The following is a 12,947-nucleotide window of genomic DNA, read 5'->3' on the forward strand; positions in this document are numbered from 1 at the left end:
ATTTAACTACATTATGGTACATGCATATTTTAGAATACTCTGCAGCCATTAGGAAGAATGTGGTCGGTCTCGGGGCACCTGTGTGGCTCAGTGCATTGAGCACCTGACTGTTGGTTTCGGCTCAAGACGTGACCTCTGGGTCATGGGATCTCGCTCCATATCTCATGTCTGGGCTCTGTGCTCAGCAGGGAGTCTGCTTGAGATTCTCTCTCTCCCTTTCTGCCTCTGCCCCTCTCCTGCTCATGCTGTCTCTCTCTTCCTCTAAAATAAATAAATAAACCCTTTTTAAAAAAGAAGAATACAGCGGGTCTCTATGTTTTAATGCAAATATCTCCAGGACATATTATACTGTAGAAAGAAACTGTAGAACAAAAAGCACAGTAGGAGCCCCTATGTGCAAAAAAGCCCTATATATGGGTATTTGCACATAAATGCATGTGAGTGCAGAGAAAGGAGACAGAAAAGATTCCACCAAACCAGGGACATCTGCGGCCAGCTCAGGGGAGCTAAGCGGAAATAGGGGCTTACTCCAGGGGGTAGTCAGTATACTCCTGTATTGTTTGATCCTTTTACAGCAGGAATGTATTCATACATTACTCATATCATTTAAAAACATTTTTAATACTTCGAGGGAAGAGACTTCTCACTCAGCTTTGCGGCAGGGGTAATTAGGATGCAGAGTCTGAGAAGAGCTAAAAGGAAGGCAAAATGAAAGAGTGCTCCTGAGAATTGAGCGAGCCCCGTCCCCCTCCCCTCCCCAATTACATTTCCTGTTTTCTCCCCATCTGCAGTCACCTGCGGTTTGAAATACGTTATACCACATTTCATATCACGGGCAGAAACACCGCTCTCTTTCTCTTCCGCCTCCTCCCCTGGGGACACACCAATTTCATTTTTTAATTGAATATTCAAAGGTTCATGTTACGAAGAATGAGTTATGGCGGTTCCAGCTGTGCATCTTGCTCCCACTGCTGTTATTCTGAAAATAAAAAGTCCCGTAAGCACCCCAGTAAGCACCCCAGTAAGCACCCCAGTGGGCAATGCCTGTCCTGTCTTCCGCCCCCAACCCCGCCCCTCTTTCAAACTTAGTGGTATAGGAAGCAAGCAGTATTTGAGGCCTCTGGAACTGTGGGTGCATATGTGTCAAGGGAGTTTCCTGCCTCCGTTTCCAGTTGGGGTGGCTAAGTTAGTGCCTGATGTTTTGAAAGACAAGACCAAAACAAGGCACCTGGCTGGCTCAGCTGGTAGAGCATGGGACTCTTGATCGCTGGGTCCTGGGTTCAGTAATCTCCGCAGTGGGGGTGGAGATTACTTAAATAAATAAATACGTAAGCATGAGGCCAAAACAAAAAGGTTGGAACTCATTGCTCACAACTGGCCTTTCCCTAAACTTTCTCCCCTGCATGTCATAGACACACTGAAATCGGATTCACTCCAGCAGACTCGCGTGTCACTTACTGGTGGGCCTGATCTTTCACACCTTTCCTTTTCCCCATCTCCATCCCAGCCCTGAAAACTCATCTTTGGGGGCAGGAGCGGGGGCAGAGGGAGCAGAAGAGAGAGAATCTTTTTTTTTTTAAGATTTTATTTATTTATTCGAGAGAGAGAGAGAGAGAGAGAGAGAGATACAGGCAGAGAGAGAAGCAGGCTCCATGCCGGGAGCCCGACGTGGGACTTGATCCCGGGACTCCAGGATCACGCCCTGGGCCAAAGGCAGGCACTGAACCACTGAGCCACCCAGGGATCCTCGAAGAGAGAGAATATTAAGCAGGCTCCACCCCCAGTGCAGAGTCCAGCCCAGGCTCGATCCCACCACCCTGAGATCATGACCTGAACCCAAATCAAGAGCTGGATGCTTAACTTACTGAGCCATCCAAGCGCCCCTGAATACTGATCCTTGAGAGACCCTGCAAACTCTCAGGATGATTAAAATCAATTAATCAACTATATGTCATACATATAATATACAAAATACGTGCTAGTCTTACTATTTATGTTATTGGTAAGGCTTCCAGTCTGTAGTAGGCTGTTAGTAGTTAAATTTGGGGGGAGATGAAAGTTATATGTGGATTCCTTACTGTGTGGGGGTCGCAACCCCTATCGAGGGGTTCAACCACCAAAATGTTCGAGGGTCAACCACCAAAATGGTGACAATAGTTACTTTTGGGTGGAGGGAATGTAGGTGTTGTTGCTTTTTTGTGTCTTCTGCATTTTCTACAACAGGCATCTTTTACTTTTTGGGGGGCAGAGTTTACTTTAATAATCAGAATAGAAATTTTATTTTAAAAAAAAGATTCTCTGATGATGCTTTCCTAGGTAGGAAACTAGCCTTGGATATTTTGGCAAAATCTTTGACCACAACTACCAAAAAGGTGCTTTACATACAGATAATCAGAAAATTCAGTTAAGTAGTCAGCTTTGGGGCAGTTTTATTGTACATAAATATTTATTTTACCAATAATACAATAAAGCCCTATTATTATCCTTATTATAACATTGTACATACATAACTTATTATTATATGGTATAACTTATTATTATAAGGATTCATGTGAACCAAAAGTCAAATCACATATCCTGAAACATGCAACAAAACTGCTTGCTGAAGCAATCAGGTGGATGATAGCCCTATTTGCTGCCTCCAGTCAAGGGAGTGGATGCCACTGTATTATCAGCAGTAAGAACCACAAAAATACTGATAAGTTCTCAGAGGTTAAAAAAAAAATCCTCCAGTGTGCCTCACGCACCACATGTCAGGATTTCCCTCCTGCGGATTAAGCCAGGCTAAGGGGAAACTGACAATAGTAGCAATGCCCTGAATTGGGAGGAGAAATTTAGGAGCCCTTCCAAGGAGAAATAAGCCCTGCCGACACTGGCCTCTCAGTGGGGGAGCAGCTTTGGGGACCCCGGGGACACACAAAGGACACCCTCCTTATCATACACAGGGAAGGCCCTTTTTTTTTTTTTTGGCAAACCCAATAGAAGAAACTCTGGATTTTAATACACCAGATCAATTCCTGAGTGGCTTTTCATTCTGTAAAAGGGTTCGCAGCAGGATTCCATTAAATGGCAAGCTCTCCTAGTGCATTTAAAATGGGATTCAATAGACAGAAATTCAGCTGTCATGTACCTTTATAGGAAGACAATAGCTATATCCACCTACAGGGACAGGCTATTTGAACGGTTGTTTCTATTCGGCTCAGGGAGACCCTGATGAGCTAAAAGCACAGACCTGCCTCTTCCACAACTCCCTCCTCACCCTGCGCAAGGAAGGAAAGCAGGGAAGAGGTGGAGTTAAGAGTCTGTTACCTCAGTGGGAAGCAGAAGCAGGCTAGACCCTAGATGAAATTAAGCTGGAGAGCAAGGAGATCCTAGAGAAAAGCTGGAGAGCAAGGAGATGTAAGGGCCATCCCATGGGAGAGCTGGTAACACCCTGACGGCTCACCTACTCCAGCCCGCTCTCTCGTTTTACCAAAGGGGAAACAGAGACTCAGGGAGGGGAAGTGACTTGTCCAAGGTCACAGAGTGATTTAGGGGCAGAGAGCAAGCCGACTACCACTCCACGACTACCACTCCACGTGCCAGATAGATTTCTTCATCGTGCTCAAATTTTGGGGGCATTGGGCTGTGGCTTAATGGCAGTCAAGAGGGAGAAGGAGGGCAGCCCGGGTGGCTCAGCGGTTTAGCGCCACCTTCAGCCCAGAGCATGATCCTGGAGACCCATGATTGAGTCCCATGTCGGGCTCCCTGCATGGAGCCTGCTTCTCCCTCTGCCTGTGTCTCTGCCTCTCTCTCTCCTCTCTGTATATTCTCATGAATAAATAAATAAAATCTTTACAAAAAAAAAAAAAAGAGGGAGAAGGATCGGGAAGCCTGGGCGGCTCTGGGGCATGATCCCCGGGTCCTGGGACGAGTCCTACATTAGGCTCCCCGCAGGGAGCCTGCTTCTCCCTCTGCCTATGTCACTGCCTCTCTCTCTGTGGGTCTCATGAATAAATAAATTAAAATCTTAAAAAAAATAATCAGGGGGGCCTGGGTGGCTCAGTGGTTGAGCATCTGCCTTCCGCTCAGGTTGTGATCCTGGGGTCCTGGGATGGAGTCTTACATCAGGCTCCCTGTGGGGTGCCTGCCTCTCCCTCTGCCTGTGTCTCTGCCTCTCTCTTTGTGTGTCTCTCATGAATAAATAAATAAAATCTTTTTTTTTAAAAAAAGGGAGAAGGGTCACGGGTCACGACCCAGAACACTGTGGGCTAACTGAGGTGGCTCTGGCCCACGGAAGGCAACTGAGGCATCTGATGCCATAGAGAGGCTGGGGCTTCTATCTCTCAGGTTCCGTCATTTGCCTCTCTTGTGACTTGGGCCTAAGCCTGAGGCCCCAGGGCCACCTCACCAACCAGCCAGATTCTAGGTAAAAACAGTTCCACCTCAGGCCACGGACAACTCCTGCTGGGAGGAGGTCACCTTTCCCACAAAAACCAGACAGATTTCCTTCAAGCCAGGCTCTTTAAATAGTTAAATAGTTTTCTAGGTGTGCTGGCCACTGTTATCTCCAATCTGCTAAAAAAAAAAAAAAAAGAAGAAGAAGAAGAAGAAGAAGAAGAAGAAAAAAAGAAAGAAAAAAAGAAAAAAGGTTTACTCACAGGCCTCTGGATGAATGCCCAACTGTCCTCTAGGGAGCCTGATTTTGCCTCTGCCTCCATCTGGTCTCATTTAAAGTGGATCTGAAAAAACCCAGTTCCTGCCTCTGCGCCGCTGTTCAGAGCCGGGGCCTCCGCTGGGAAAGGAAACCCAGCTCGGCCTCACACCTCATCAGGGTGGGAAAGCGGAGTTCTGCTCCTGTTACCCCAGGGCCTTCGCTGGGGGCCACGGGCGGGAGGCTGGCAGGAGAAACCTGAGCCCTGAGTCCTGTTCCCCGCCCGCCCCACCCCCCCACCCCGAGAGAGCCTGCAAATCGTTTACCGGGTCACCTTTGAGTGGAAGGGATGACCCAAGTCAGGGGCAGCCAGAGCACGCGGCATGGCTCAGCAGATGGCTGCCTCTAACCGGGGGACGCAGCACAAGAGGGTAACATTACTTCTCACCCTCCTGAGCATGTGGCCTCCTTCCTCTGCGCCGGCAGCGGAGAAACCCACGGTTTCAAATCCCAGCAGCAGAAGCCTCCTCCTGCCAAAGCCAGGAGGAAGGGTCTGTGTTTCTAATTTATTCTGCTCACCCCACCAAGTTGTTACTTAAAATAATCCATCATTACATGGCTGGTGGCTCCAAGATTTTTATTTAAAGCAATATGGGAAGAAAGGAAAAAAGAAAGAAAAAATCCACATATAACCCATGACTGCGCTCTCTGGGATTGAAGCTGAGAATATTTTTATCATCACAGAGCCTTCAGAGCACCCAAGTATACTCTCCTCTGACCCCCTGCTCCGCAAGCGCACTGGGGTGGGGGGCATGCAATGAAAAGAGGGGGAAGTCAGGGTAGGCAGAGTTTTTATCTCTTAGAAACGTCACGAAAAGGGCTGGTTTGGTTGTTTTTAAAGAATCTGTGTCATGGGGGATCCCTGGGTGGCTCAGTGGTTTGGCGCCTGCCTTTGGCTCAGGGCGTGATCCTAGAGTTCCGGGATCGAGTCCCACATCGGGCTCCCGACATGGAGCCTGCTTCTCCCTCTGCCTGTGTCTCTGCCTCTCTCTGTGTGTGTGTCTATCATAAATAAATAAATAAACAAACAAACAAATAAATAAATCTTTAAAAAAAAAGAATCTGTGTCATCCAGTGTGTGCCCCATTGTTTCATCCCCTGAACAGCGCTAACACTTTGAACTAAGTCACTCGGTCTCCCTGTACCCATAAAATAAGAAAACAAGAACACCTGTCCAGGCAATGTAGATAAAAGCATTTTGAGACCGTTGAAAGAAACATGTTACACTTATCCATGGTGTTCTCTTTTCTTTCTTCTTTCTCTTTCTTGACTGTGGCCTTAAAAGTACACGCAACTTAAAAGCCCTTCTCAATTGTTCATGCTAATATGAAACCACGACTCTGATAATCCAGAAACCCAGGCAAGTCTAGAAATCGGTCCTATTTAGTTTTGGAATACCTTTTTCCAGGGGACTTATCTTCCTAATTAGTTTTGCTCAGACTCATGCAATGGGTTTGTTCCCTTACAGCACACAAAGGGAGGGGCCGGGCCAGGTAACAAAGCCAGCAATTAACAGAAAATTTACAGCAGAGACTCCACAAGGTAAATGCTATGCACATGACTGCAGATCAAAATCTCATTATACTATACAGACAAATCGCTCAGCTGTAATGCAATTTTGTAATGAGAACGCTGCTAACCCTCACCATTTCCAGGATTTAGGAAATAAAAGGAAACGGGACTTATTCCTGCCTGTCATCTGGAAGCTCTCAGAGGGCACAGTCCTGTGTGCCTTGGCACCACCATATCCCCAACACCTCAACAGGTTGAAGGAATGAATGAGAATAAAAGTGTGTGAATTAGCAAATAAAGAGTTCCCAGCCCAGGAGCAGCATGAGAGCCTACTTTTCCTCACAGCTACCTCCTTTCTTAGCCAAAGCCCTCAGGAAGCGCCCAGTCGTGGCTGGATTAGGTCTGCTTGTAATGAATTCTTTTTTTTTTTTTTTAAGATTTTATTTATTTATTTATTTATTTATTTATTTATTTGAAAGAGAGAGAGAGCATGAATGGGGTGAGGGGCAGTGGGAGAAGCAGACTTCTCACTGAGCAGGGAGTCCCAATGCAGGGCTCGATCCCAGGACCCTGGGGATCATGACCTGAGCGAAAGGCGGACACTTAGCCGACTGAGCCAGCCAGGCGCCCCTGTAATGAATTCTTACAGCAGGCAGCAGCTCTGCTGTGCAGCATTGATCACAATGATAATTATAGTTATTTAAGTCTGCCTCCACTACTAGAGCCTAAACTCCCTGAGGGAAGGGGCTGTATGCATTTGGTTGGAGGGAGAGGGACATTGTCATTCCCCTCTCCCCACTTTTTCTTTGGAAAAGTCTCAAACACATAAAAAAGTTAGAAAATAGTACCATGATCACCAATGTACCCCTGATTTAGATTAAACAATTTTTAATATTTGGGGCCATGCAAATTTTCTTTTTATGTTTAAAGATTTATTTATTTGAGAGAGAGCAAGTGCATGTGTGTGAACATGAGGGGGAGAGGCAGAGGCAGAGGGAGAGAGAATCTCAAGCAGACTCTCCGCTGAGCTTGGAGCCCCCTTGAGGGGCTTGATGCCAGGACCCTGAGATCATAACCTGAGCCAAAATCAAGAGTCAGCTGCTCAACCGACTGAGCCACCCAGGCATCTCAGCCATGTACATTTTCTTCTGTGCTGTATCCTCCGTGGAGGTATGGGTACATAACTGGAGGTTTTGCTCTCCCTGCTTGGGGTATATTACTTTTACTGTGAGGTGATAGAGATGGCTGAAGCAGGGAGCTTCCAGGGAAATCAAGGGTAAGTGCCACTTGGAAGTAAGACCAGAATGCAGAGGAAAGCTTCCCCCAGCCGGCAGTTGTCCTGAGATAGCTGCCTCAGAACAACCCAGGTGGGGGCAGAGTTAGTCCCTGCAAGATCTTTCATTAGGGAGAAAGACCATTACCTGGCTACCACCGGAGGAGAGCATCACTGTCCACATTGTGGGATTGGTTCAAGCCAGAATCAATGAGCCATTCTTTCTATGGGCCAACACTTACAATCTGGACCCCAAAATACAACATTGAAAGAAAGAGCTCAATAAAAGAGCCAGAAGATGCAGCCCCTGAGGTCTGGGCTATGTCTTGCTAGGTAACCTTGCACAAGTCACTCATAACCTCAAAGAGTATATTAATAGCAGCCCAAGCCACCTCACAGGTAAGGGCTGGGAGTGGGGACATCCCCAGAATCTTCTATAGATCTCTAATTATTTCACAGCATCTATAATTTGTCTCTCCAACTAGACTAAGCTTAAAAGCCAGGAACTATGTCTGCTACTTTTTTTTTTTTTTGTAGAGTTCACCAGGGCTAGCCATGGTGCTGGACACTTATTAGACAAAAGTCAACGTGTGGACACACGAAGAAATAGTTCTGTCACACATCTTCATGGTGTTCATTCGAGATGGGATGGGATTGTATTGTGTGCACAAGAGTTGAACTTCCAAGCTGCATGTATCCCTAAATAAGGGTCCTATCCAACAACTCCATGGCCTGTTTCAGGTCACTAATGAGGTTACCTTACTAGCCATGGTGACCCTCAACTGACTCTGGAAAGAACACCCCCTCCCCCACATGCACAAACACACCAGAGCAATGCTTGCATGGCACCATATCTCAGAGCTCATTCAAAAGAACTCCTACAATAGGCACACTTAGGTTTAATTTCCAGTCTTCTCTTCCCAAGCCCTGGGTACGTGATTCTTGGAAGAAACAAGCAGCAACCAGCCATCCAAGGTCTCCTGAGTTAATTCCATCTTCCCCTGGTGAATTACAACTTCTTGCAGACACAAAGGAGAGCAGAGAGACAAATGACACATAAACAAGAGCTTTACAGACTGGGGGAGGGGGGCAGGGAGAATGACGTCAGTTTTCCCAGAAACCCATTTATCCTGATAACAAGGTCTCAAGTGCTTGGGCTGTTCTTTCAGCTTCAGAATCTGGCGTACAATTATGTTCTTCATCATGCAGTATGGGCAAGGCCAGCCGGAGCAAACTAGAACCATGCAAAGCAAACCAAATGGCCCTAAACCACTCTCACCCCACATCTGCCGAACAAAGGGGACCTCTGGGTTGCCTGAATCTGCCGGAGGTGAAACACAACCTTCTGGAATGTTCCCCTTTGCAATGTCTGCCCTGCAATCCTAATCCAGGCAAGGAAGACTGGTGACAGAGCATGGACAGGTCGATGCAAATTAATTAGCTGACAAGAAAAATCATTAGCATCCTTTCTGGTCACTAAAGATGGAGCAAGTGTAATCCAGGAGACTAATCCCTCTACTTAAGCCATGCCATCTTTAAAATGCAGGTAACAGGGAGTAGAAAAGCACTCTGGGAACCCTCAAAATGCCCCAGCAATAAATATTACAGTGCCAATCTTAGAAGAGAATTCTCTCAAATTCGATTATCACAGAGCACTGCCTCCTATCTAGTCCTGGTCCTTCCACATCATGAATGCATGAAGAGCTTGGTGCTGGGGTCTGTAGGGGTTGGGGAGATTCAAGAGAAGTCACCCTGCCCTCCAAACAGGGACAAGAGGGTGGAATAAATTTATATATATCCTGTAGTGAAAATGCGACCAGATTCTGGATTCAGATTTTGAAAACAAATCAATTTCAATTACTTCAAATACCTAGAGGCTTTTTTTTCCTTTTTTTTTTTTTTTTTGGCACTGGAATCTCAGTGCATAGACTGTTTCCCTAAAAAAGTAAACCAATGGTTTAAAAACTTGTGTGTGCATGTGGTTCGGAGATTTTCATCCAGTAGGATTTGGTGCTATGGGGCTCACCTACCCCTACTTCACTCTCCCTCATCAGAGAGTGTGGATAATTGTGGGCTTCTGAAGATCCCAGATACCCATGGATGAAAAGAAAGACAGATCGTCCCCCTAGACGGAATCATCCCCTCCCTTTACAACCAAACTTCTGGTCTAAAAAAAAAAACCAAAATAAATATGGAGCCTCAGGTCACTTCAGTATGATTTCTCTGAACATTCTAGGCTGGAAAACTTCAGTTCTTTAAAAGAAGATTTTTTTTTTACAGAGTCTGCTGCCAACAAAAAGAGAGACGGCACCGCTTCAGCAAGCCTCACACTTATGTTCCTGAGTCCCCACAGAAAGAAGCCAGCACCCCGGCTTTGGCGAACAAGCCGGGTTACACTGGACACGCACCCGAGACAGACCCCCAGAGGCCCGCAAAACCCCGGTCAAGGCTTCCAGAAACATGCCAAACTACGCAGCCAGCCACCTACAGGCCAACGAGCTGCACGCGCGCGCACACACACACACACACACACTCCGCCACACGCGCGCACACTCGGGACCCAGAGGCACCCAGCCCAGCAGAGAGGAGTCGGGACACACGGACACACGTCACGGAGGTGAGCGCACACGGGGAAACAGACGGACTCCTGCAGGGTCACGGACAAGCCCGGCGCCGCCACCCGCCCCGGAGGCACGAGTGCGCGCGCGTGCACTCATACGCACACGGTGATACACACACACAGACGCAGTCACATATGTAATGCATATGGAGAAACCCTACCCCAGCCAGTCACCTCCCCGCCCCCCTCGCCACTCACCGCCTCCTGCCCCAGGCTCACCCCAGCCCGGCGCCCCTCTTCCGCAGGAGGCCCGGGTGGGGGGCGGCTGGGCGCAGGGGCGCGGCCCCACGGCCGGAGAAAGCAAGACCAGGGGGCCAGGGACCCCGAGGGCTCGGCGGCTCTTGCGGCCATTCATTCGGCAACGCCCCAGCGGCGCGGCGGCGGCAGCTGCAGCGAGGGAGGCAGCGGCGCTCACTGCAGCTCTTGGGCAATGGAAGTTCAGCTGCCCGCCCGCAGCCTCGCCCGGGGCCCCCGGCCGCCCGCCACCACCGATCTCGGGGACAGGACAGGGGAGTGAGCCGCTGACCCCGGGGGAGAAGTCCCGCCGCGCCGTGGCTCCTGGATGCTGCCCACTGCCCTCCTCGCCGGGGCCGCGGCGGCGGCCAGGTCTCCTCCGCCCTTCCCGGGCCCCCGGCCCCCGGCGCCGCGCCGGCACCCCAGCCCCGCACTCACCACCTGGCGAGCTATGTCGGTCGCTGCCATCGCTCCTGCGTCCGCCAGGGCTGCCACGGGTGCCGCCGCAACCGGAGGTACAGCACAAGAAACAGCGAAGCTCCTCCGACAAAGAGAAAGTGTTACACTTCGGGCGCGACCAAGTCCGGTGGGGGGAGGTGCGAGGGAGGGGCCCCCGCGCCGCTGCTCCAACCCCAACCTCCCCTCTATCAACCCACTCCCTCGGAAGTGGGGTTCGGGGTGGGGGGCGGATTTCACGCGCCGCTTCCCCCTGCGGCGAGCCCAGTTCCAGTTCTCCCTGCAACCTCAGCTGTAGGCCTGTGCGAAGGGGGGCTGGGGCTCCCCTCGGTGACCACGTCCTCTGCCCCTCCCCGCCACTGGGCTCCGTGGTACGTCCCGACCTCTGCTGAATTGTCACACCCCCCTGCTCTCGCCTTACATCCCAGAGTCCCCAGACCCCTGAGGCTGGAAGAGAGCCCCTGCCCCTGCCCCTCCCCCTCCAGCGCACAGCTCCGCTGCTGAGCTCCGCAATCCTCCTCCCCCTCTTCCCCGCCCCCTGTGCCCCCTCTTCCTCTCCATCGAGATCTCAAGGTGCTCCGATGGGAGCGCCAGCGGCCAGAGACCTGAGGCTCCACCACACCTCCTCCCACCCCACCCCCCCAGCCCCGGAGTGCTGCTGGAGCGGGAGTGGTGGGGCGGCTGCGGCACCTGCCGCTCCACAGTGGAGCTTACCAGGGGGCAGCTGGGGGGAGCCGCACTGCGGCCCCGCCACTGAGCGGTGACGTGCGGAGTCCGAGGCCCGCGGCCTCGAGGTCCCCTTCTGCCCCGGGGTCTCCAAGCCTCGGATGCTGTGGGCGGTAATTTCGTGGAGCCGAGCTCACCACTGTTGGGTACTTAATACGGACGGTCCCCGCGCCTCCTCTTCCCACCAAGCCCCAGAAGCGCAGTGTGTGAGCGGGGCCCTGACCACGACCCCCTTCTAGTGCCTAGGTCGCCGGGGCGTCTCAGAGGAGGAGTTTAGGGGTGAAGCCCCCAGCTCTGTCGGGCGGGACGTGGGAGTGACGGGGAGCGGCCTCCGGTGGCTCTGTCCCGCCCGGATTTCCCCTTCACCTTCGCTCAGCCGGGGAGAAGGCGGCCGGCGGTGCGCAGTAAGAGCCTCCGAAGGCAGAGGCTGTGCCAGCCTGGTACCCCTTTCCTCCTGGCCAGCGGCCGCCGCGGATCCTCTCCGGCCCTGACCCCCTACCCCAGTCCCCCCGTCCCGGGAGCGGCCCCGTGCCAGCTCCCTGGGACTAGCGAACCCTGGTCGACTGCCTTGCCCCAGGCCCTAGCGGGCGGACGCTGCGCTCCACTCCTCGGTAGGGCTGGTGCCCTGGTCTCGGAGAGGCGCCAGAACCTCCAGTGGAACCCGGGACCGCAGCGGGAGGCAGGCCCGCGGACAGAAGCCCGGACAGCGAGGTGGCCCGGCTGGGGCGGGGCAGCTGGCCCGGCCGCAGCCCCAAAGGCGCGAGCGGCGGAGGGGGAGGCAGGAGGGAGGAAAGGAGAAAAACAGGAACCCGGGAGAGAAAAGGCACCCCGTCGCAGAAGCCCAGGCCTGGGGAGAAAGAGGGAAGGCAGGGAAATGGGGTGGCCACAGGAAGTGCTTCCCTGGCACTAGGTTCCACCTGCCGGGATAGTGCTCCACACTGTCTCAGAGAGCTGCCTATGTGCGATGTGCACCTTGAGAAGAAGGACTCCGGAAAATGCATCCCCAGTGCCTACTCCGGGGTCTGGCACCCAGGAAGCGCCCAATTAAGCGTTTCCTGAGCAGGAGGACTGGGGATTTGGATGGGAGGGGGCGCGCAGGTACAGAAGAGACACAATGAGGGGGTAGTAGTTGGGACAGTCGCGAGGAGCCAAGTATTGAAGGTGCAGTCATTGCTCTAGAGACCAAGGAGAACGATCAGCGACCAGTACAGGGGAGTTCAGCAGACAGCGCGGGCCCTCGGGGCAGATGGTGACGGCAAGGAAAAGGGGCGACTGTAGTCTCTGAGGCCCGCGAGGGTGCTGGGGCAGGGCCTGGGGGCGGCGCCGAGCCCTGGATTGGGGTGGCAGCGACACGCGGGACCAGCGCTGTATAAGAGGAACCGCGTGGTAAGGCTGGGCCCTGGCCGGATGGGGGCGGGAAGTCAGAGGTGACT

General features: G+C 51.7%; 1 protein-coding gene across 10 annotated transcripts in view; it reads right to left on the reverse strand.

Annotated features, from left to right (window-relative positions):
* The window catches only part of SEPTIN6 (septin 6), a 68,258-nt gene extending 56,245 nt beyond the window's left edge, over nt 1-12,013 (reverse strand). For 3 of the 10 annotated variants that reach the window (XM_041740932.1, XM_041740931.1, XM_041740933.1), the window contains exon 1: nt 4,641-4,826. In XM_041740932.1, coding sequence (XP_041596866.1) covers nt 4,641-4,700 — 60 coding nt within the window. In that variant the 5' untranslated portion in view covers nt 4,701-4,826. Of the gene's footprint in view, nt 1-4,640; nt 4,833-10,770; nt 11,263-11,502; nt 11,814-11,880 lie in introns of those variants that run through there. The other 7 variants (XM_041740929.1, XM_041740927.1, XM_041740928.1 and 4 more) reach the window with 7 other exon arrangements.
* Nucleotides 12,014-12,947: the final 934 nt, after the last annotated feature.

This window comes from Vulpes lagopus, chromosome X, assembly GCF_018345385.1.
Source record: "Vulpes lagopus strain Blue_001 chromosome X, ASM1834538v1, whole genome shotgun sequence".
Classification (NCBI taxonomy): Eukaryota; Metazoa; Chordata; class Mammalia; order Carnivora; family Canidae; genus Vulpes; species Vulpes lagopus.